Genomic DNA, 24519 nt, shown 5'->3' with positions numbered 1-24519 from the left:
GAATTCAGGATGGTACTTCTGAAAAAACTCAGTAAGTTCCTAAATGAGTCATATCAACAATTTCAGGAATTGACAAAACAGCTAGATGAGCACAGAAAAGAGACTGAAACCAACCCTCAAAAAGAAGTGATAGAACTTCTGGAGCTACAGAAAACACTGCAAAAGCTGAAAAATGAAATAACAAGCTTGGGAAATACAGTCGACCAAATGGAGGAAAAGATCAGTGATATCAAAGACAAAAATCTAGAAATAAATCAGAAGGAAGAAGAAAGAAAATAAAGAATGAAAAATAATGAAAGAGAAATACAAGTAGCTGATACCATCAGGAGGGAAAACATAAGAATAATGCGCATTATCGAAGGTGAGGAAAAGGAGCAGGGATTAGAAAGCATTTTCAGACAAAGAGTGGAAGAGAATTTCTAAGGAATGATCTGGACCTTGGAATTCAAGAAGTCAACAGAACACTCAATTATCTCAACCCAAAGAAGCCTTCACCAAGACACATTGTATTAAAATCATCAAAAATCATCAACAAAAATAGAATTCTCAGGGTAGCCAGGGAGAAGAAAACAGTAACTTATAAGGGAAAATCCATTAGATTATCATCGGACTTCTCAGCTCAGACCTTACAAGCTAGAAAGGAATGGAATCAAATATTTAAACTATTAAATGAAAGGAACGACCAGCACAGAATAATGTATCCAGCTAAGCTCTCCTTTAGATATAAAGGAGAAATTAAGACCTTTCCAGACATATAAAAATTGAGGGAAATCTCCGCTACAAGGCCTGTACTATACAGGAAATACTGAAAGGAGTCAGCTCATCCAAAACAAAATGACAAAAAAAAAAAAAAAAAACCATAAATAGAAGTAAAGTGACTATCAGGCAAATAGAAGCAGAGGACTGTAACCCTTACTAGGAACAGGGCATTATAAGCTTAAATAATAATAAGTGAATTGCTATAATAAGATAGTAATGAACATTCAGCATACATAAGGACAAATTGAGACAACAATGACTGAAAAGGAGAGAATTAAAAGATCTAAATTTGCAAAGGGGAATGGAGATAAGGAACTCGCAGAAGAAAATGGAAGACTGTGTGTGTGTGTGTGTGTGTGTGTGTGTGTGTGTGTGTGTACACACTATCCTTTACATGTTCATAATGGTAACCAAACAGAAGATACAGAAGTGAAGTGTATAACATAAAACAAGAAGAACCAGAGGCAAAATCCACAAAGCCAATCAAAATAAAGAAAACAGAAACACAAGCACAAGGAAGTAATGGAAACACCGAGCTACCAGAAAGCAAAAGATAAAATGGCTATAAGAAGACTTTATATTTCAATAATCATCCTAAATGTAAACAGACTGAACTCACCAATAAAAAGGCAGAGAATTACAGAATGGATCAAAAAACAAAACCCAGTCATATGTTGCCTCCATGAGACATATCTCAGCTCCAAACACAAATACAAACTCAAAGTGAAAGGGTGGAAAATGGTATTTCAAGCAAATGGCATTCAGAGAAAAGAGTGAGTAGTGGTACTAATATCAGACGAAACAGACTTCAATATAAAAAAGGTAAAGAAAGATACTGGGGACACTTCAAAATGATAAAGGGAATCAGGCATCAAGAAGATGTAACACTTATTAATGTCTATGTTTCTAATCAGGGAGCCCCAAACTATGTAAAGCAATTACTAATAGAACTAATGTGAGAAACAGACCAAAACACGATCGTAATAGGAAACCTAAATACCCACTGTCGGATATGGACACATCATCCAAACAGAAAATCAGTGAGGAAATAACATCCTTAAATGACACATTAGACCAACTGGACATTACTGACATTCACAGAGCCTTCCATTCCAAAACAGCTGCTTATACATTCTTCTCTAGTGCACATGGAACCTTCTCAAGAATTGACCACATACTGGGACACAGAGATAGCTGCAACAAATAGAAGAGGGTTGAAAGTATACCAACCATGTTCTCTGATCATAATGCTTTGAAGCTGGAGATCAACTGTAAAAAGAAATCAAGAAGAATCACAAATACATGGAAATTAAACAACATGCTACTAAAAAATGACTGGGTCACAGAAGAAATAAAAAGAGATCAAGAGATACATAGAAATGAATGATAATGATAGTACAACACATCAAAACTTTTGGGAGATGGCAAAAGCGGTCTTAACAGAAAGTTCATATGATTACAGGCCTACCTCCAAAAAACAAGAACAAGCCCAAACCAACAACTTAACGCTTTATCTTAAAAAACTAGAAAAGAAAGAACAAATGAAGCCTAAAGTCAGCAGAAGGAAATAAATAATCAAAATTAGCGCAGAAATAAATGATACTGAAAACAAAAAAATGACAGAAAAAATAAATGCAACAAATGCAACAAAGACCTGGTTCCTTGAGAAGGTGAATAAAATTGGCAAACCCCTGGCTAGACTCACTAAAGAAAAAAGAGAGAAGACACAAATAAACAAAATCAGGAACAAAAGAGGAGAAATTACGACTGATATCGCAGAAATACAAAGGATCATACAAGAATACTATAAAAAAGTATATAACACCAAATATAATAACACAGAAGAAACTGACCAGTACTTAGAAAAATACGACCTTCCTAGAGTGAATCAAGAAGAACTGAAAAATCTAAATAGACCAATTAGCAGTATGGAAATGGAAACGATCATCAAAAAACCTACCAAAAAGGAAAAATCCAGGACCAGATGGCTTAACCCATGAATTTTACCAAACATTCGAAGAAGATTTAATACCTATTCTCTTCAAACTCTTCTAAAAAATCGAAGAGGAGGCAATACCTCCCAACTCATTTTATGAGTCCAATATTACTCTGATACCAAAACAGATAACACACACAAAAAAAACTACAGACCAATATCTCTCATGACCACATGTGCAAAAATCCTAAATAAGATACTAGCGAACCATATACAGCAACATATTAAAAAGATTATACACCGCGATCAAGTGGGCTTCATTCCAGAGGCACAGGGATGGTTCAACATAATGCTAATCGATTAATATGATACACTACATAAACAAATTAAAAAGTAAGAATCATATGGTCACATCAATAAATTCAGAAAAAGCCTTTGACAAGATTCAGCATCCATTTATGATCAAAACACTTAACAAAATCAGTATAGAAGGAAAGTACTTTAACATAATAAAGGCCACATATGAAAAGCCCTATGCCAACATTATACTTAATAGTGAAAAACTGAAAACCTTCCCTCTAAGATCAGGAACAAGGCAAGGCTGTCCCTATTGCCGCTGTTTTTCAATATAACATTGGAAGTCCTAACAAGTGCAATCAGACAAGAGAAAGAAAGATATAAAAGGCATCCAAATAGGAAAAGGAGAAGTCAAAGTGTCACTATTTGCAGATGACATGAATTTTCCATATAAAAAACCCTAAGGACTCCACAAGAACACTACTAGATACAAGAGCAAATACAATAAAGTTTCTGGATGCAAAATCAATGTTCAAAAATCCATAGCTTTACTTTACAATGAAGTGTCAGAAAAAGAAGTGGAAAAAATAATTTCTTTTGCAATAGCAACAAAAAGAATAAAATACCTAGGAATAAATTTAATGAAACATGTGAAGGACCTACATAATGAAAACTACAAGACCTTATTAAAAGAAATCAAAGAAGATACAAAGAAATGGAAAGATATTCCATGTTCTTGGATCGAAAGAATCAACATAGTTAAAATGACCATATTACCTAAAGCATTATACAGATTTAATGCAATCCCCATCAAAATTCCATCGGCATTTTGTTCTTTTAAAGAAAAAGAACAAAAAATCATCAGATTTGTATGGAAGCACAAAAGACCCCGGATTGCCAAAGCCATCCTGAGAAAAAAGAACGAGACTGGAGACATCACTCAGCCCAACTTCAAATTATACTACGAAGCAACAGTAATCAAAACAGCATGGTATTGGCAGCAAAAAAGACACGGACCAGTAGAATAGAATCAAGAGTCCAGAAGTAAACCCATATTTACATGGGCAAATAATTTTCGACAAAAAAGCCAAAACATACAGTGGATAAAGGAAAGCCTCTTCAATCAATGGTGCTGGGAAAACTGGAAAGCCACCTGCAAAAGAATGAAACTAGACTGTTGTCTATCACCAAACCCAAAATTAACTCAACATGGATTATGGACCTGAATATAAGACCTGAATCAATAAAATGCATAGAAGAAAACATAAGAACTAAACTCAAGGATCTTGAACTTAAAGGATTTTATGAATTTGACCTTAAAAGCAAGGGAAGTAAAAGCAAAAATAAATGAATGGGACATCAAACTAAAAAGCTTCTGCTCAGCAAAAGAAACCATCAACAAGGTAAAGAGACAACCACCCAAATGGTAAAATATATTTGCAAGCAACACCTCAGATAAGGGCCTAATATCCAGAATATACAAAAAACTCATACGACTCAATAACAAAAAACAAATGATTCAATCAAAAAATGGGTAGAGGATATAAACAGACACTTCTCCCCAGAGGACATACAAATGGCCAAAAAATATATGAAAAGATGCTCAACATCGCTAGCTATTAGGGAAATGCAAATCAAAACCACAATGACATACCATTTCACACCTGTTAGAATAGCTATAATCAACAGGACAAGTAATAAATGCTGGAGAGGATGTGGAGAAATAGGAACCCTCATACACTGCTAGTGGGACTGCAAATTGGTACAACCATGATGGAAAACAGTACAGAGGTTCCTCAAAAAACTAAGAATTGATCTACCATATGATCCAGAAATCCCATTACTGGGTATCTACCCGAAAGACATGAAAACTCATATCCGAAAAGATATTTGCACATCGATGTTCATAGCAGCATTATTCACAGTGGCCAGGACATGGAAGCAACTGAAATGTCCTTTGAGAGATTACTGGCTAAAGAAGCTGTGGTACAATGGAATATTACTCAGCTATAAGAAGAGATGAAATACTGCCATTTACGACAACATGGACGGACCTCAAAATAATCATGCTAAGCGAAATAAGCCAGACATAAAAAGTTGGAAATCATATGATATCACTTATATGTGGGATATAAACCTAAAAGCAAAGTAACAGGACAAACAAGCAGAGACTTATGGACATGGACTATAGACTAGTGGTTACCAGAGAGTAGGGGGTGGGGGAGGAGAGGAGAGGTAGATGGGGTAAAGGGGGTCAAATACAGTGGGATAGGGGGAGGGTGAAGTGGATAAAGGGGATCAAATATATGGTAGCTGAAGGAAATTAGACTTTAGGTGGTAAACACACAACAGAATATACAGATGTCAAATGATAATGTACACCTGAAAATAATATAATTATATTAACCAATGTTACCCTAATAAACTTAATTAAAAAAATAAATATTTTAAAAATTAAAAATAAATAAAAGCAATGAACAGGACAAACTGAGACTCATGGACATGGACAACAGACTAGCAGTTACCAGAGGGTAAGGGAGGGGGAAAGGGGGAGGTCAATAGGGTAAAAGGGGTCAAATATGTCGTGACAGAAAGAAATCTAACTATGAGAGGTGAACATACAATGCAATATATATATATGCTTTAATGTTAAATTATACACCTCAAACTTACTGGATTTCATTAACCAATGTCACACAAAAAAATAAATAAATTTAAAAAAATAAAATAAATATAAAACTATTAATAACAGACTACCAGATTACACTAAAAGAAAATAAAACCTATATGCTATTTATAAAGAAATCCTCTAAACGAATGATAAATATTAAAAAAGAATGGAAAAGATAAAATTATACACAAAATAAAGAAAAGGCTAGGGTTTTAATATAGTATCATACAGAGGAGAATTTAAGGTTAAAAGCACTGAATGAGATAAAAATAAAGATACTATTATCAAAAAATATAATCTTATAAATAAGCTTATAACAGCCATAATCTTGTATGCATTAACCATAGCAGAGAAGTACATAGAGAAAACTCCTGAAGGTGCAAAATTAATTTGCTAAAAATTCAAGAAAAATTGGAGACTTCGATTTTCTAGAATACATCTAGTAGATAAAAGTGATCTCAGAGAAATGTAATAATGCAATAAATAGCTTGAAGTAATAGCTATTTAAAACTAAACATTCCATAGGAAAGCATTTAGTTTTCATATGTCCATGAAACACATATATTAATATATGTTTTATTAAACATTCAGAAGTTTTAGATTTTTCAGACTAAATTCTCATTATAATCCTATAAAATTAGAAATAAAAAGTAAATGAGGAGTGAGGTCAGGGAAGATGGCAGAAAATACTGGGATTCTGTCTTTCTACCTAGGCAACTGTACTGGACTCAGAAATCTTATGTAACTATTTTAGAACTCTGGAGTCTATTTCAACACAGTTACCAAGGAAAACCTTTTCTCTAGTAAAGTACAGTAATGTAACAGGATAAAACAAGATATTCCATGCAAACAGTAACCAAAAGAGAGCTGGAGTGGCTATGATAATATCAGACAAAATAGACTTTATATCAGAAAAGATTACAAGATACAAAAAAAGGACATTATACCTTAGTAAAGGGTTTGATATAGGAAGAAGATAAAACAATTATAAACACTTATGCACCTAAAAACAGACTCTCAAAACATATGAGAAAAAAATTAACAGAACTAAAAGGAGAAACAGTCAGTTCTACAATGCTAGTTGGAGAGTTCAATACTTCACATTCGATTATGGACAGAATAAGCAGTTAGAAGTAAATAAGGAAAAAAAGGACCTGAATGACAAAATTAGCCAATCAGATCTAAGAGACATAACAATAGAATATACATGTTTCTCAAGGGTACATGGAACTTTCTCAAGAATAGACCATCATGATAAGCCAAAAAACAAGTCTCAATAATTATATAAAAAGACAGATATCATACAAAGTATCTTTCACAACCATAACAGTAGGAAGTTAGAAATCAGTAAGAAAAAAAAGGAAAATCCATCAAAATGTACAAATAATACACTTTTAAACAACCAATGAGTCAGAGAAAAATCACAAAAGAAATTAGAAAATACTTAGATGAATGAAAACTGAAACACAACATACCAAAACTTATTGAATGCAGTGAAAGCACTGCTGCTCAGGGAATTTTACAGCTGTTGATGCCTATATTAAAAAGAAGAAAGATCACAAATCAATAATCTAACTTTATACCTTAAGAAACTAAAATAGAAGAGGAAACTAAACCCAGAGCTAGCAAAGGAAGGAAATAATAAAGAATGCATTGGAAATAAACAAAATAGAGAAAAATCAATGAAACCAAAAGTTAGTTCTTTTGAGATCAGCAAAATTGACAAAAATTAGCTAGCAAAGAAGAGATGTAAATAATTACAATCAGAGGACAAGTGGGGCCATTATACCAACCTTACAGAGATAAAAAGGATTATAAGACTCCATAAACAACTGTAGGCCAACAAATTAGATAACCTAGAAAGACTAATTTCTTGAATACCCAAATCACCTAAACTAACTAAAAAGAAACAGAATCTCAACAGAACAAGTAAACATTAAATCAGTAATCAAACACCTCCCAACAAAGAAAACTCCTAGATCAGATGGCTTCACCAGTGAATTCTACCAAATGTTTAAAGAATTAACACTAATCCTTCCGAAAATCTTTTTTAAAAAATAGAGGAGGAAGGAACACTTCCCTAACACTGTTTAAGGCCACAATTACTGTTACCAAAGCCAGAAAAAAGACATCATGAGAAAATTACAAACCAAAATTCCTTATGACTATAGATGAAAAAAATCCTCAAAATTTAGCAAATCAAATCTAATAGAAAGGAATATGATTTACGAATATGATTATTCACCATAACCAAGTAAGAGATAACCAAGAATGCAGGGGTGGTTAACATAAGAAATCAATGGTGACAGAAGGAAATTTAACTTTGGGTGGTGAACACACAATGCAATACACATATGATGTATTAAGTGAAATGTACACTTGAAACCTATATGTTTTTATTAACCAATGTCACCCCAATAAATTTAAAATAAATAAATTGATGTAGTATACATTAATAGGAGAAAAGGGAAAAAATATATATAATCATCTTAAATGATGCAAAAAGTGCATCTGACAAAATCCAACACCCTTTCCTAATAAACTCTGAGAAAACTAGAACAGAGGAAAAATTCCCAAACCTGGTAAAAGCATTTTTTTTAAAACCCACAGCTAACATCATACTGAATGGTGAACCCAAGTATCTCTGATGGATGAATGGATAAGCAAAATGAAGTATATATGTACAATAAAATATTAGTCAGCTAAAAAGGAAATTCTGAAATATGCTATAACATGGATGAACTTTAAGGATATTATATTAAGTGAAATAAGCCAATCACTAAAAGACAAATACTGTATGATTCCATCTATATGAGGTTACCTATAGTACTCAAATTCATAGAGACAGAAAATAGAACGGTAGCTGCCAACATGCTGGGGGGAACAGAGAAATAGCAATTTATTTAATGGGTAGAGTTTCGGTTTTGCAAGAGTTCTGGAGATTGCGGCACAATGGGAATATTCTTACCACTACTGAACTGCATAATTAAAAGTGGTTAACATAGTAAATTCTTATACATGTTTTACCACAATTAAAATTAATATATTTAAAACATAAAAAATAGACACAGAATAATGCAAAAAGCATTATTTTTAAAAAAGCAAGCATTATTTTAATAAATATTGGGAAAGTGGGTATCAGTGGGAAAATTAATCCACATGCAAAGCTTACACCATTGTTCATAAAACTGTAATATTAATGCCAGAGCGGGGAAAAGCAATTTCTGACCACTACAGAAACAGAGCAGAGAGAACAATGATGGGTTGGAGGTAAGTGAAAAATGTTTAGGGAATAAGAGGTAATAAAAGACATATTTAGAAGAAAACCAAAATGGGGGAATTATGAAAGAGACAAAAATTTTATGATCCAAATTATATATAAAAAATTTATACAAATATGAAATTGATACCTAAAATCTCCAATTTTTCCCCCATTTTTCCTCTTTTCAGGTAAGAAGACATTTTCATACCAGATGGCACCAGTGTTCCTGCAACTCCCACCATTTACATTACTTTGGTGGGGAAAAAACAATTTCTTATATACAGCAACTTTACAACAAACAAGTAATCTAGTAGCTTGCATTATTGAGTTCCTTAGATGCCATTCACTAAGAAAAATGGGCTGCAAACCTTGCCAAATTAAGGACACAGTTATCTCATGGTAACACAAACCACACGACCTTAAAATATGGGAAAAATAAGAAATTTAATAAAATAATGTAACATTTTTTATGACTGACCTACAGGTAGGGATTTTCCCCCATCCAAGCAATAAAGCTTTGATGAATGTGTTTACTCCACACTGTCCTGAACCTTGGCTGCCAGAAGCCAGTCCTCACAGTTCCTCCACACTTACTGCCTTCCTTTCAACCACTGCTGAGGGCCTCAGGGCTTCGCCTTCAGAGAGCCTGGACATTCCTACAGATCCTGGCTATTTTATGGATGAAATACTTTTTTAGAAGAACTAAAAATGGATCATCAGAAATTATGTTTTTACTTACACAGAAAAATTTCCAAACTTCAGAAAACTTTTAGAATGTAAGCTGGTCAAAGCCTGAGGACTTCCTTCAAGAGGTATGATGAGCTTCAACACCCAGGATGCCACCTTACTTTACAGTTATCTAAGTATTTCTTTTATTTTCTGACTAAGTTCATGAAAGGAGATTATCTTTGTATGGCCTACTACACTAAGCACCATATCTATTACTGCAAAGGTACTGATAATTCTTTTTGTTGAAATACCTGACTGACCAAGATTCCCAGCAATTTGTAAGTACTAAACAATATTAAAACTATTGTTTTTAGTGACAAATAGTCACTAATTAGAAAAATAACTACTATAACAAAATTAAATGATTCTTAACCCAAAATTAAATGGCTACAGATAGACATTTATAAAATTCATCAACTATCACATTTTAAGATTAATAGACGCCATCTCCCTTTTATTTCCTGATTTGCTACCTTTAATCAGCTGATGGCTAGATGTCTGTTAACTAAATACATTAGAATTATAACTATATTCTTAGGTATACATATGACCAACATCTGTCCTAGGAAGAAAACCCACTGACTATAAACTCCTGTTCTGGTTACCTGATGGGAGGGGCCTTTTGCTGTATTTTTATGTTTACTGGCTCCTGTGATGAGTAACAATTCTTGAAGCTGCTAAACATACAACTTAAGGACAAGTAAAATATTCCTATATAGAATAAAGTACTATATTGTAAAAAACAATCACTATAATAGCAATTCAGACAAATTAATGTACTCTAGAGTTACTGAAAAGTAACTAAGGTTTTGACCTGTGACTGGAAAGATTATAATCTTAATTAGGAAAGGAGAGGAGAAAAAAAGTAGGAACAGGGATTTGTAGAATATACAAAATAATGTACAATATTAACATGGGGCAGATCATAAAGCATTTAAAGGATTACTAATTTTAAAGAGACACAGAATACACACACACAGAGGAATAAAAAATACACACACACACACACACCCCCCCACTGTAACAAGATTAACCTGGTGCTGACAAATAACAGAATGATAAAAATACTGTAGACAGGACAAGAAATCAGACATGTAGTAGTAAGTATCTTGAACAAGAATAAGTCTAAGCACAGTCTTGAGGATATATTGACAGGATTTAGGTCTTCTGAGCTTCATCACTTTTAAAATAACAACCCCATTATCACTCGCTACTTTAATAATACACTCAAAGGGATTACTCTGAGGATAAAACAACTGTCTCTATATATACAAGCACACACACTCCCTCTAAATTAAAAACCATCATACAATCCTGAGGCATACACTGCTTTTTAAAAAGGGATAAGAGTCAGAAATGACTACCAAGTTTCAAGCAAAGGAATAATGGGGTGCCATTAAAAAATAGAGAAAAAAATGAAATAATTAAAAATGAACATGCCTGAGCAAGGTTAAAGATGATCTGTTTGTTTTTTTATTTAAGGTGTCAACACTGAGCTGAAGAACTTTTCAAATGAATGATCTAAATGCAAGTCATTAAATATTTAAGAAAATATATTCAATTATATATTAAATACAATCTTAGTGATATCAAAGATACATACATACAAACACACAGAGGATTTTTTTGTTTTCTACATTTTTCACGAAGTCAATAATTGTTTCTTTGAAAACAACTATCATACAAAAACCTATCTTTTCATAGAAAATTTAAAGAAAATGCATATAAACTTACGCTTCCGCAATGTAGAACAGTACCCTTTGAAATTTCTGCCCTTTCTTTCTCTTTTTCAATTTTCCAGGTACTAGAGAAAAATGGTAATGCACCATCTATATACCTTCTACTATCAGAATTACCTAAAATATAAGAAAAATAACGGAGCAATGTCAAAGTTTCAGTAATCTAATGTAATAACTGCTTCTTGCTATTCAAATTATTTTATGCAAACCTAATATTTAGTATTCTTGACAAATATACCAATTTGCATACAAGAGAAAATAACCATCAGTATGAGGCAACAGTAAACATGACAAACTGTTACTATACAGAGCACTCATTTCTAATTCTCAAATGTCTGATCAGAGCACAATCATTTGTAATATACAAATACAGATTATAATATTTCTAATAATACCAATGTACTCAGGTATTATTAAAAGCTGTTTTGAAACATTTTAGGCTTTTTCATGATTTGAGGGGATAGAAGGGTTAATACGTGTTAAATCATAAAAAGAATTTTTTTAAAAAAATGCAAAATTAAATAGAGTTTAAAAACAAAGGAATCATATTTCAATACATACTGGTCCCAGGTAGACAAACAACATGGTCTTCCTCAGACTCTCTGTGGGTTGTTTCAGAATTTCCCGAAGAGTGCGAGCCATGGGAAATCAGACAGTTCATATTTTCTGACTGAGATTTATAGTTTAAACTATAGTTTTCATTTGCCTGTCAAAAGAATATCTTGGCTTTATTAATTTTTTAAGTTAAAAACAAACATTTTGAGAGGGAAAACATGGAGAGCAGAGAAAGTCTTTTGTATAGAAGGATGCCAACTAGTTAATGTAGAAGGAAACGGACAAATCACCATTGTAACCACCAATGTGATCGTTATTTCTGGAAAGCCTCAGCAATGATACTAAACCCAGTTCATGAAAGGTTGCTGGAGAATCAGATGTTCACAGGACCTTGATGTATCATCCCACAGATGACTTACTGATAACAAAGGGGTAAAGAAAGGCACCTTTGCAATAAGATATCTGGCTGACACCATGTTAACCAAGATAATCAAACACACCATCACCAATAATGGGACAAACAGACTTATATGTCTCCAGACATGATGCAATGAGAAGTACACAACATCACCTACATTTAATCTGTTCATGAGAAAAATGTTTAAACTGAATTCTTGACCAAATGTTTAATCTAGCAGGAGGGAGAAAACTGATCAGCTATATCTAGCTTATGGGTCATTTTACAAAACAGGCCTAGATTTTATAAAAGGTTTAATGACATAAAAAAAACTACTCCAAACTGAAAGAATAAAGAGACATGACAACCAAATTCAAGTGTAATTCCTGATTAAATCATGAACCAAAAACAATAAAAGGACATTTTGGAGACAACTGGGTAAATCTGAATATGGATTGCATATTAATATGAATTAATGTGTCAAAGTTAGATAACAGAATTATGATTATGTAGGAAAATGTCCTTATTCACAGGAGATAAATACTGAAGTATCAGAGTAAAATGTCAAAATCTGCAACGCACTTTCAAATGTTTCAGGAATGAAGTACTCATGGAGGGACAAAGAAAATGCAAAGATGGCAAAATGTTAACAACTGGTCAATCTGGATGAGGGGTATACAGATGTTCATTATACTATTACTTAATTTTTCTGTAGGTGAGGAAAAGAGGAAGCAGGAAAGATCTTTCTCATCATTTTATATTAGGGAAAAAGAGTCCCAAGAAAGCCAAAAGCTTAAGTTTTATGTTACTATCCAATGAGACCAGTAATAATTTTTTTAATGTCAAATTTCTGAAAAACCGTAACAACTGGAACATACCTGACCAGTATCACTTGTAGGTAACTTAAAATCTTTTTCTGGGGGTTCCTGTCCTTCTAGGTCTTCATATATCATTCCTGGAATTGCCAGTTGCTCAAAATAAGCCTCCAAATGATCATCATAAAACTCTTCATCATCAATATCATCATCTATTGGTAAATAGAAAAAAATATAGAACAGGCTTTAAAGCAGCGACTGAACTATAATCAAAGGCTGATAAAACATAAAAGTCATGCAATTTTGTTTTAACATATGACATGAGAAAAATAATTTCAGTCTATAAATCATTATGAGTATTCCAATACAAATTAAATATGGAAATTAAAAAATTCTTTGATAGGACAGGACAAAAATAAATCTTGTTGTACATGGTAAGTTAGGATATAAGAAACATGGCATCAAAGATCAGTGGAAAAAATGGCAGATTATTCAGAAAATGGAGTGGCAAATGGTAACTTTCAAAAAAAAAGGATAGATAAACCCAACATAAAAGTAAAAATAAATTCTAGCGGAATTAGTAAATGTAAAATAAAACTTCAAATATCTGATCTTGAGAAAGAAGGAACTAAAGAAAAATGATATAACAAAGTTGAACACTGATAATTATGATTAAAAAATGTTCAACCTCCAAAACCAAAAAGTTACAAAAAAATAAACAACACTAGTAGTGGTTTTTAATGTTCTGACACCCAACCCAGCAGGGGCAAGCAAGATAAAACTAGAACTCTCAATCACTAGCAATGGTATTGTAAGTTATCACTGCCTTTTCAAGAGGATAATTTTGCTATCAATATTAAAAGCCTTAAAAATGCTCATAACCTTTGACTTAGCTATTTTGCCTCTAAGAATCTAGCCTACTAAAACAAAGATCTATATAAATTCAAATCAATAATTCCTTATCCATAATTCCACCATCAAAAAATATCTAAAACCTCTGGCAGCAAAACCTGTTCTGAATTTATTTATATTTATCCCACTCAGCCCAAGAGCCTGGCCTTCAAAGCCATGGAATATTTGCTACCTGCCTACTTCTGGGTTTGTTCCCCAATTCAGCCACCTACAGGTGCTGTAAACATGCAACACAAAACCACTGGCTATTTCCAAATCATGGTCTATACGCCACACAACACACCGCCATTAAAGACCTCTGCTGAAACTGTTTCTGTTTCCTGAAATGTACTTCTCTGCCCTTATCTATGTTAAGGCCTATCACAGGCCTTTTCAAGAAAGAGGACAAATTGTATCCTCTTTCAATAAAGCTTCACAGATAGCTTCCTCATTCAGAATTTGTCACCTTCCTATGATTCCTGCACAATTTGTTCTGTTAAGATATACTTAATACAGCTGAAGGTTTAGTTATACATCTTTTCTCACTTAGCAGGTCTTTTAGGGAGCAGAGGCTAAATATTTCATTGTCCCCCCAATTTCTTAACATAGTGCTTTATTCTGAGTGGAACCTAGGGTGACTACTTTGTACCCTTATGATACTAAACTAAGGGATGAGCATAATTATATCAAGATACATAGAAATAAGTTTTAAAAATTCTATCACTTAACAGAATTGGCCATTTGAGTGCTGGAAGGTAGGAGGTAAAGAAACAATAAGCTGGCGTATGAACTACTACAACCAAGAACAGAAAGTCGTGGAGTGGCAAGGTAAGGGCTAGGAAAACACAAGTTACTTTACTTTACAGTACCAGAAGAATCTTCCAAGCTTGTCAGTGACATAAGTTTCTCATTTTCTAGTAAACTAGTATGGCTTAAGTCATTGTTTAAATTCTTGTCTTCAAAATGTTTTCCAGCATCAGGAACAAAAATCTATGAGAAATATAATGCATGTAAGAGAAGCACACTCACTGCTTTGCAGACCATAGCACAATGCTGCAGAAAGGACTGCCAATGTGCTCTGTGTGTGTAATTCACAATTTAGGCAATGAAGTGCTAGTTGTTTTATATGTGTCAATAACTTTCTTCCTCTCTCGATGTCACCTCCCTCCCCTGACCCACCCAATGAGACATCCTTAAAATTTAAGGTCTCAAATTATACACACACTTGGAAGACCTAGCAATATAGATGGTATACTAATACATAACTGAATTTGAGCAACACAAAGCTTGTGGTAGGAAATGAAGATAATAGCAAAGTTGAGCTTGGCACCTCCATCGGAACAATTGGTTTCTCTGCTCCTCAACCCAGAACCATATAACCCTAAGAGCACACAGCAGTCTGCTAAGGACATTCTGGCCCTGAACACCACATTTCCTTCTAAATGTTGATCTTATATCAAACATTACCATCTTAACAATTAGACTGCAAAATGCACACTAATTTTTAAGATAAAAACCTGGGCTCTCAATGCAATTATATACTTGTAGAGGGCAGTGCTGAGTTATTCTCATAAAGATCTAATGTGCCAGAGTCTAATGTTGTGGAATATAAGCGCTGTGCATTGAAATTTTTCCTCATAAAAAACTGGGGGAAAATCTGTATGACAAAGAACAATATGTAAAACACCTCTGCCTTTTTGGTCACAAATGCTGAGAACTCCATTCATTCTGCTATGCTTGGTGCCTTACACATGAGCCAACTGAACTAGATACTGGAAAACATCTCTAGTCTGCTAAAGTGGTGTAGCTCTTACAGTTTAGATGCTGAGACCTAACAAAACATACTTCTTTCACTGTTTTGACTACTGAGACAAAGCCAAATTAAAAGTCAAATACAGTAGTAGCTGGCTCTGGTCTAAGTTTTTTAATACATTTATTTTCCTTCTGCTCTCATCCTCTTTTCCTCAAGTATCTCATGTTTCTATACTTGTTCTGTTGCTTTCCCGTTTTATGGTCCCTCTTCTTTTTAATCAATGATTTCTAATATTTTTCGGAAGTCAATTCTTCAACCTTCTTAAGAAAATAAATTACCTATCAAAGGGAAGAACTGTTCTCTCTCTTTAGAAACCACTTTTCTCTAAACAGTTGAAGAAATCATGCTTTCAAACTCAATTTCAATTTGACCATATCTGAACTTCCTATAAAAAGCACTTCTCACACTTGAAAGTTAATAGTGGTTATACCCAATGAGCAAGTTTATGGAGCAGGGGTCAACAAACATTTTCTGTAAAGGACCAGATAGTATATTTCAGGGTTTGCCAGCATAGCCTCCGTCACAACTTCTCAACTCAACTGTTGTAGCTATATACAACGTAGAAACAAATAAGCATGGCTGTGTTCCAATATAACTTTAAAAAAGCAGGCAGCAGGCTGGATTTGGACAATGAGCTACAGTTTGCCAACCCTTGGCATAGGGAAATAACTTAAATGCTTTTGTAACCGTTTTATAAAAATTATCTTTTAAGTTTTTATGAAAGTAAAACCAAAATCACATCTCCTTTTTATAAGTTCTAAAAATACTTAGTTTATATGTTTTAAACAAGTCTTACACATATGAGATTATAGGCCTAAAATCCCAGTTCACTGTTTATGCTAGACAAACTGTTTATCTGCTCAGCGTCCCTTCCTCTGAAGAACCCATCTTTTTATTTCATGTGGTCCTGGTGGGGTTGTCAGTCATATTGCTCGATCTGTGCATGTATAGACACAGATGCACATATACACACGTACACACACACACACATACAAAGTAAACATAAGATGCAACTCATAAATCAGTGTTTTATCCCAACTCATCCCTTGGCTCAGTGATTTGCATAGGGGAGGACATATGACCCAAGTGAGCTCATTAAACTTATTCTCCTTTTTTTTTTTTAAACTTATCCCAAGAAAAACCATGCTCTTCTTTTTTGATCACAAATGTGAAAGAGTGTAGGCTTGGGCTGCTTACAAATGAAAACAGCTTCTCTATCATTCAACAAATTACTGAGTATGTGCCAACTATGTGCCACTAAATGAAACAAAGAGAAACCCTTACCTTCACAGAGCCAACATTCTAGAGGCAGCCAGCACAGAGAGCAGCAGAGCAGAGGGGGCAGTCAGTTCTTCTTGACAGAAGCAGCCCAGGAATAGACAGCTCCTGGACCTGGACCAGCACTGCTCTCAACTTCCTATTTACTTGAAGCAGTATCTTATTTTTACTATTTATAAGTAGAAGATGTCTAGCAAATATCAGTTCTACTTAGCACCTCACTTACATATGTGAACTAGGAAATCTCACTCTAATAACTCTAGATATTGGTAACAAATATATCAATGATTACCTTATTCTCATTATTCATCCATGATTGTAAATAAAAATCAATAGGTGAGTCTGTTTAAGAAAACAAAAACAAAAACTGAGACCAAATTATTTTATCTAAATACTCAATAATATCTAAAAATAGCAAATCAATGAACTAAAAACTTTTCCCTTTGAACAGAACACAACACTTTTAAATGATGCTCTGGAACTCATCAGTGGTCAGTTAAATTAAAAAACTGTTGGGGTGGGTAAGCATAAAAAATGACACACATGCCAAAAACACTTGAATATGAATATAATCAAAACTTTAAAACTAGCTTCTGCTTGACAGAGGATATGGGGAAGAGAGAAATAACACCATGAGTAAGCAAACAGACGAATCCAAACAGTGGGACAATCTACAGGGTGACTGATCTGGCCTATCTCAGTAAGGCACTGACTTAAGAGATACGATAAATGTGCCATAACATAACCTTTCTTAGACCCAAAATCAAGCAAACCAGCTGAGATAAGTAGTAACTGAATATGGACTAGACTACTACTTATTAGCGGTCTTAATAGCACTTAGTAGTTATGTAAGAAAATGTCCATATTTTCAGAGATGCATACTGAAATATACAGGAACAAAATGACGCCTGGAATTTTTTAAAAAAAAAAATAATAATAATAAAAAATGAGAAGAGATGGAGCAACTATGACAAAATCTTATACTAACTGAAACTGTGGGATAGGTGTATAGGAGTTTTTTTTTTAACTGATACAAAATTTGTATATCATAAAATCACCCTCTTAAAGTGTAAAAGTCTGTGGCTTTTAGTATATTCACAAGATTCTGCAACCTTATTCACTTTCTAGTTCCAAAATATTGTCATTACTTCAGAAAAGAACACTGTACCCATTAGCAGTCACTCCCCATTCTCCCCTCCCCCCAAAGCCCTAACAACCACTAATCTACATTCTGCCTCTATTCTTTTTGCCTATTAAGTATCTATACATTTACCTATGGATAAATAGAATCATACAGCATGTGGCCTTTTGTGTCTATCTCCTTTCACTTAACGTGTTTTCAAGGTTCATTCATATCAAAGCACTTATCAATACTTCACTCCTTTTTACGGCTGAATACTATTCCATTATATGGACATACATTACATTTTGTTTATACATTCACCAGTTGACTGAGATTTAAGTGTTTCCACTTTTTAGCTATTCTGACTAATGCTGCTCTGAACATTCATGTACAAGTTTTTATGGACATATGTTTTCATTTCTCTTGGGTATACACTTAGAACTGGAATTGCTGAATCACATGGTAATGCTGTGTTTAACATTTGAAAGAACTGTCAAACTATTTTCACAGTTGTGCCATTTCATATACCCACGAGCAATAGATGAGGATTTCAATTTCTCCATATCCTCGCCAACACTTGCTATTTTCCATCTTTTTGATTATAGCTATTCTAGTAGGTATGAAGTACTATCTCTTGGTTTTGATTTGCATTTCCCTGAGGACTAAAGAAGTTGAGCATCTTTTCATGTGTTTATTGGCCATGTGTACAACTTCTTTAGAGAAATGTTTATTAAAATCCTTTGCCCATTTACATGTAGTATTGGATTATCTTTTTTTTTAATGAGTTGTAAGATTTTATATACTCAGAATGCTAGTATCATATACAAGATTTTCAAATATTTTCTCCCAACTTCTGGTTGCCTTTTTGCTGTCATGATAGTGTCTTTTGAAGCACAAAGTTTTCAATTTTTGTGAAGTCCAATTTCTTTCTTTCTTTTATTGCTTGTGAGTATAAGGAGTTAATGCTATTCTACATTCATACATATTTTTTTCATCAAGAGAAATACAAACAACCCTTAAATTTTTTAACTTAAACATATAAATGTGCATTCATTCATCTATCTTATAACATGGGCTCAAGTAAGGCCTTTTGAGTATTGAACCACAGTATGGAGTTACACGTTATCTTTGCTACATAAGCTTATATTACACAGTTTTCAATTTCTAGTCTTGATTTCTCTGGAGAACATAAAGTATTTAAAGCAATCTGACAGAAATTTGTAAATTTATTATTTTAAAAATTTCCCCTCATTTTTGTAGTTTCTTTCCCAGATCTAATTTGGTAGCAATTTTTCATACTACTCAAAAGTGTTCGACTTGATTTTCTTAGGAAAAATAATTTAAGAATTTATAATTCTTATAAAAAGTTTAGGAACAAAAAAGACTTAATAAGAATATAAATTAACTGGTGGGGAGAAATATGAAAGGTATATTAGAAACAGTTTCCTCGTCTTGAATATAAAGTGTGCTGTTGCCAACAGACAGCATGGTTTCCAAAGGAAAGATTTCGGCTTAATCAGGAAAGAAAATTAAGAGACCAATGAAGAGACCTTTTCCTATAAAAGTATTATAAACATGATATTAATAGCTAAATGCCAAACCAAAGCATTTTCAGTTGACAGTATCACAGCTTAAGATCAATACCCGTCCAAAGACAGAGAAATGAGAAAGGAAATTAAAATATATACATTAAAAAACAATTTCTTATACTTCAGTACCTTGCACTTGTTCCAGTGGTAAAATCCTAACACAAGGATCTTGGCTCTGAAAGGATTCTACAGTTGTAGCCTCCTCCTCTTCTGTTTTTGCTAGATTGCTAGGAAAAGCTGATTCTCTGAGGACAGCATCTGACAAATGTTGGCCTTCTATATGGATCTTTTTCCTAGAGACAGAACTTTTTTTATTAGGAAACAGAATGATGATGGAATGTTAGTTGCGTAGGGTAAATCTCTAAAATATCCATTAATCAGTTATGTATTTTATCTCTCAAAAAGAAAAAAGTGGATACAGTGAAAAGAAACATTTCTGGGACTAGCCAGAAATCACAACTGGTAACATCCTAAGGACTGCACAATTATTTTGGATCCAGTGATGGACAGTCTACCAAAATCAAATACATTATCATACTGCTACTGTGCCTCTCAACTGATAAGGTTTTTTCCCCCCAAATAACTATCTCTGAAACCATCACTTCTAGAGAAAAAGTCAGTTTTCTAAATAGGACAGACTTAAAGGATACTTGTATATTTGCCAAATAGCTAATTGTCTGAATTGCTAAATGCTATAAAAGTTTTACTGTTAGTCCTTGCTACTGTTCTTGTCCCTATCTTTCTATCTACCTCTGTTATTATGTATGGATGAAAATGTTTTTCCTTAAAAGTAATTTTCCTCCCAAACTACTGGGTCTATTGCAACTCAATGAGCCATTTCACCAGCAAGAGGGGTAGGCGATTGAACTGCAGAAAAAAAGATTCTAAATGCAAATTTATCATTTGACAAACTGACACCTAGACCCAAACTCAGATCTAGCCAATATGGATGAAAAGAAATTAGCCTTTCCATAATTTACAAATTCTAATCCTTTGTGTCTAAGGCAAATCTCGAACCCTAATTTACTTCCCAGCTTCTCCAGTTCTTTATTGGGGATGTAATACATAAAAAGCCATTAGCTTAAACCAAAGGTGCATTCACAGATAAGTATACAAAAGTTTACACCAAATAGAAGCTGAGTAAAAGAGAGGATAGGAGTAGGTGGAAAGACTATAAATGGATACGAAGTCATGTGGCAGAGAAAAAAAAGAAAAAGGGGGGAGGGGCAAGATGGTGACATGAAATAAAGAACAAGTCAGGACATTCAGGTTCATTTTCAAATTTTAAAGCCCTCCCCTATGAAAAGCATATAATGTGATCATTAGAACTTTAGGATAACAGACAGTTAAGGGCACTCTAACCATCGGCACCACCAAAATCTACTTCCTCAAACCTATAGGTATCCCTTTTTATTAGGCCATCAATATTTCTCAAATTAAGGCATAAGCTTCAAGTAAAAATGTCAAAGCAACTTCCAGGAGCACATTAAAATACCAGTAAGCCCACCTATAAAAGTGAAGCAATCTGGATAGGAGCCACCAGTCCTAGCACAAGCTTACCTCAGACTCTAGAATCTGAAAAGCAGATAGGCAAAGCAGGAGAAAAGAAAGATGGTCCAGAATGAGAACACAAGGGCCCAGAAGCAAATCTGCCTGAAAGAACCACGGTAACGTTTCCTGACAACAGTCGGAAGGAGGGCAGAAGACTAGAGCAAAAGAAAGGGGCTGACTGAGACTCTGTCAACCATGCCAGGCAGTACTCCACTCCTGCTCCCCAACCCATACAAACTAAACAGCAGTGTCAACATGTCACTAAACACCCAGGAATAAGGCTCTTCTCCAGACGAGTCACAGGAAACATCCATGCAGAATAAAGCTATGGTAGTAACAGCAGCCTAGAATAAAGCATTTAACACTCAGCATGAATTTAAGACATACTCCCCCACCCCAGCCTGCTCACCATAACGTGAAGCTGGCCAGGACCACTGCCCCACTCACACAGAGGTCTAATGGAAATGAGACCTAAACACCCATCAGCTGAGGACGCCCACACTAGCAACCTAGAAGTAGCCACAAATCAGACATAGTTCGAAAAAGAACAGCTCAAGAGATAAAAAGATGAACAAACTACAACCCAGAGACAGGGAATAATTAATATAAGTTTTAAAAAAATCTCAATTAGAATACTCAGGAACATTTAAGTGGCTATTTCATACATCCACAAAAAGGAGCCATTATAAAAAAACAAAAGACCAGAAAAAAGAGCTCTCAAAATTATGATTGCCAAATAATTTAACAGAAAGATGAGAAAAAATTAGGAACTTATCTATTTTTTTTGCACTGAAAAAGAAAAAAATAGGAAAAACAATGGAAACAGATCAAAATAGTAGCTCCAGAAAAAGGGAGAAAAATAGAAAAGTGCCAAAACAATAATTATCTAGAACTAAAGCACAGAAATCTCTGGGTTGATGACAATTAGAATTTAGTGAGTGGGAGGAGAGGAAATCCCATCCAGCAGGCACTCTGAGAGGATTGTAAGTTTCCAGAGGGGAAAAAAATAGTTCAGATACAAAGGATCAAGTATCAAAATGACATCCAAGTTTCTCACACAATGAAGCAATCCCTTCAAAATTCTGCGAAAATTATTTCATCTTTAAATTCTATACTCATCTAAAGTATTAATTCCAAGGTTAGAATAAGGACATTTAAAACACACAAACTCTGTCCTCCCCCAGAAAGGGTCATGAAGCCATCCCTAACAAGGGGACTAAGCGCATGGCTCTACAGGCTGTGGACCCTTCATCACAGTAGCCACAGGAAGCCCTTGCTCTTAGACTAAACCCAGGTCTTCAGATTACTCAACAGAGGCAAGGGCTAGCCACAAAGCACTCTGCCCCACCACCCCAACAGAAGTCAAGAGTGAGGCCAGCAGGTTTCCTATCTTCTGTTAACATGGGTCAACGAGACTACTTCCTCATACCTCTGCACTTCTATCAGAGCGTCAAGAGATTACTTCCAATATTTCTCTCCCCTCTTCTCACATCTACTGTCTTATCATCAACATCAGCTCACTGAGACTAACTTCATGATGTTCTCTGTCCCTATTTATTCAGTCCCTACAAGTTCAGGACTCCTTACTGCTGGCATCCTAAGCTCCACAAGACTGCACATCCCCTCTTTCCTTCCCAACAAACCAACCCTTCCACGGTACCTTACAGTGCAGAATCAGCAAAATCTTGCTATTCCTGCACCCCTTTTCTAACATTCCTTTCACCTCGTTGCTTTAATGAAAGCCTGGATGTCCTATAAGGACTTTACTCTCCTTAAGCTCTGTCATAGGGGGACAGGACTGTTGTCTCTCCCACATTAGTATCACTGGGTGTGGAGATGAAATTCATGGTCCACTAACTATGCCCCTCAGTATCACTTCCAGATCACTCTCCCTAAAGCCTCTCAGCTTAGAACCACCTACTAAATCCTCATGTCATCTACCCTAATACTGCAACTCTATAATCTTTTAACCCCCTCAAGCCTCTAATCCATTCACACTACTACATTTCACTCTCCCTCACCCTTTTGATATCCTTTTCTCTTTCTTAACCTAAATCCCATGGCCAGTTATCATACACCTCAACTCCCTTGTCCCTCACCGTGTTCATCAAAATATAATCCCAGTTAATCCTAAATCTCTATTTATACCTTGCCAGCACACCTACAGCTTCATGTGGTTGGAGAAAACATCACAATCATACTGAGCAGTCTCACACTAAATTCGTGACTATAACCCTCAAGTGTCTGACAATCCTACTATTCCTTGTCCATTTACTTTCCGACATTCCCATAGGATTGTTTACATTTCTTTTCAAATCACCAATTCCTCCTCCTCCTCCTCTCTCACCAAGCTGATGGCCATGCCTCCTATTTCACTGAGAAACCTGAAGCACTGAAAAGACAACTTCCACAGACTCTTAATATAATATGTACCCACATATTCTGCCTCCCCATCTGTTAATACAGAGAAACTATCTATGGTCCAATCCCTCTAAAGTCATTCCCCACAATGGACATTAGATCCTAATCTCTTATTTACACAAAGACATGGCAACAGTCAGTCTCTTCTACATAATCAAATTTTCCCTTTCCAGATCATTCTCATTACCATCTAAGCATGCAGTAACTCATCCCATCACAAAAAGAGAAACTTGTCTTGACCCACCACCCCTACCAACTATCACAGTCCTATTTCTCTGCTCCCTTTTGCAGCAGAAGTCAGTGAGAGAAGAATTCAAGTTGTCTGCTCTCACTGACTCCAATACCAACTCTCCATTCTCTTAAATTCACTCTGTTGGGCCACTATGCCTCCCTGTACTTCCACCAAAACTACCTGTCAGGGTTACCAATGGTGATGTCTTAGACTTCATTTATTTGACACAACTGAATCACTCTTTTATAAATGTTCTTCACACGACTTCCGAGACACTTTGTTTTCTTTCTACTTCTGAAGACTAATTCTTAGTCACTAGGTCTCTTCCTTCTCTCCCCAGCTTTTAATATTACAGAACCTAAACATCAAGTCTTAATGCTCTTCTCTTCTCCAACTATCTCACTCCCTTGATAATCAAACTTCCTAAGTGATCTTCCTGCTTTTAGTCTTCCTCCCAACAG

The 24519-nt window shown here is 34.6% G+C and overlaps 1 protein-coding gene across 18 annotated transcripts in view; it reads right to left on the bottom strand.

Moving 5' to 3' along the window:
* CEP192 (centrosomal protein 192) overlaps positions 1–24519 on the bottom strand; it is a 130202-nt gene that overhangs the window by 92715 nt on the left and 12968 nt on the right. For 10 of the 18 annotated variants that reach the window (XR_002777456.1, XM_011381317.2, XM_023523968.1 and 7 more), the window contains 6 exons: positions 19984–20159; positions 17435–17484; positions 14921–15041; positions 13224–13372; positions 11955–12099; positions 11389–11510 (listed from right to left, as the gene is read on the bottom strand). Coding sequence is in view for 17 of the 18 variants with exons in the window: in XM_011381317.2 (XP_011379619.1) it covers positions 11389–11510; positions 11955–12099; positions 13224–13372; positions 14921–15041; positions 17435–17484; positions 19984–20159 (763 nt within the window). In the remaining variant the exon portion in view is untranslated. Of the gene's footprint in view, positions 1–11388; positions 11511–11954; positions 12100–13223; positions 13373–14910; positions 15042–17148; positions 17355–17434; positions 17485–19983; positions 20160–24519 lie in introns of those variants that run through there. The other 8 variants (XM_023523965.1, XM_023523966.1, XM_023523967.1 and 5 more) reach the window with 5 other exon arrangements.

This window comes from Pteropus vampyrus, unplaced genomic scaffold (assembly GCF_000151845.1).
Source record: "Pteropus vampyrus isolate Shadow unplaced genomic scaffold, Pvam_2.0 Scaffold434, whole genome shotgun sequence".
Lineage (NCBI taxonomy): Eukaryota > Metazoa > Chordata > Mammalia > Chiroptera > Pteropodidae > Pteropus > Pteropus vampyrus.
Note: the sequence above shows the minus strand (reverse complement) of the source record. Positions and strands in the feature narration are given on the sequence as shown.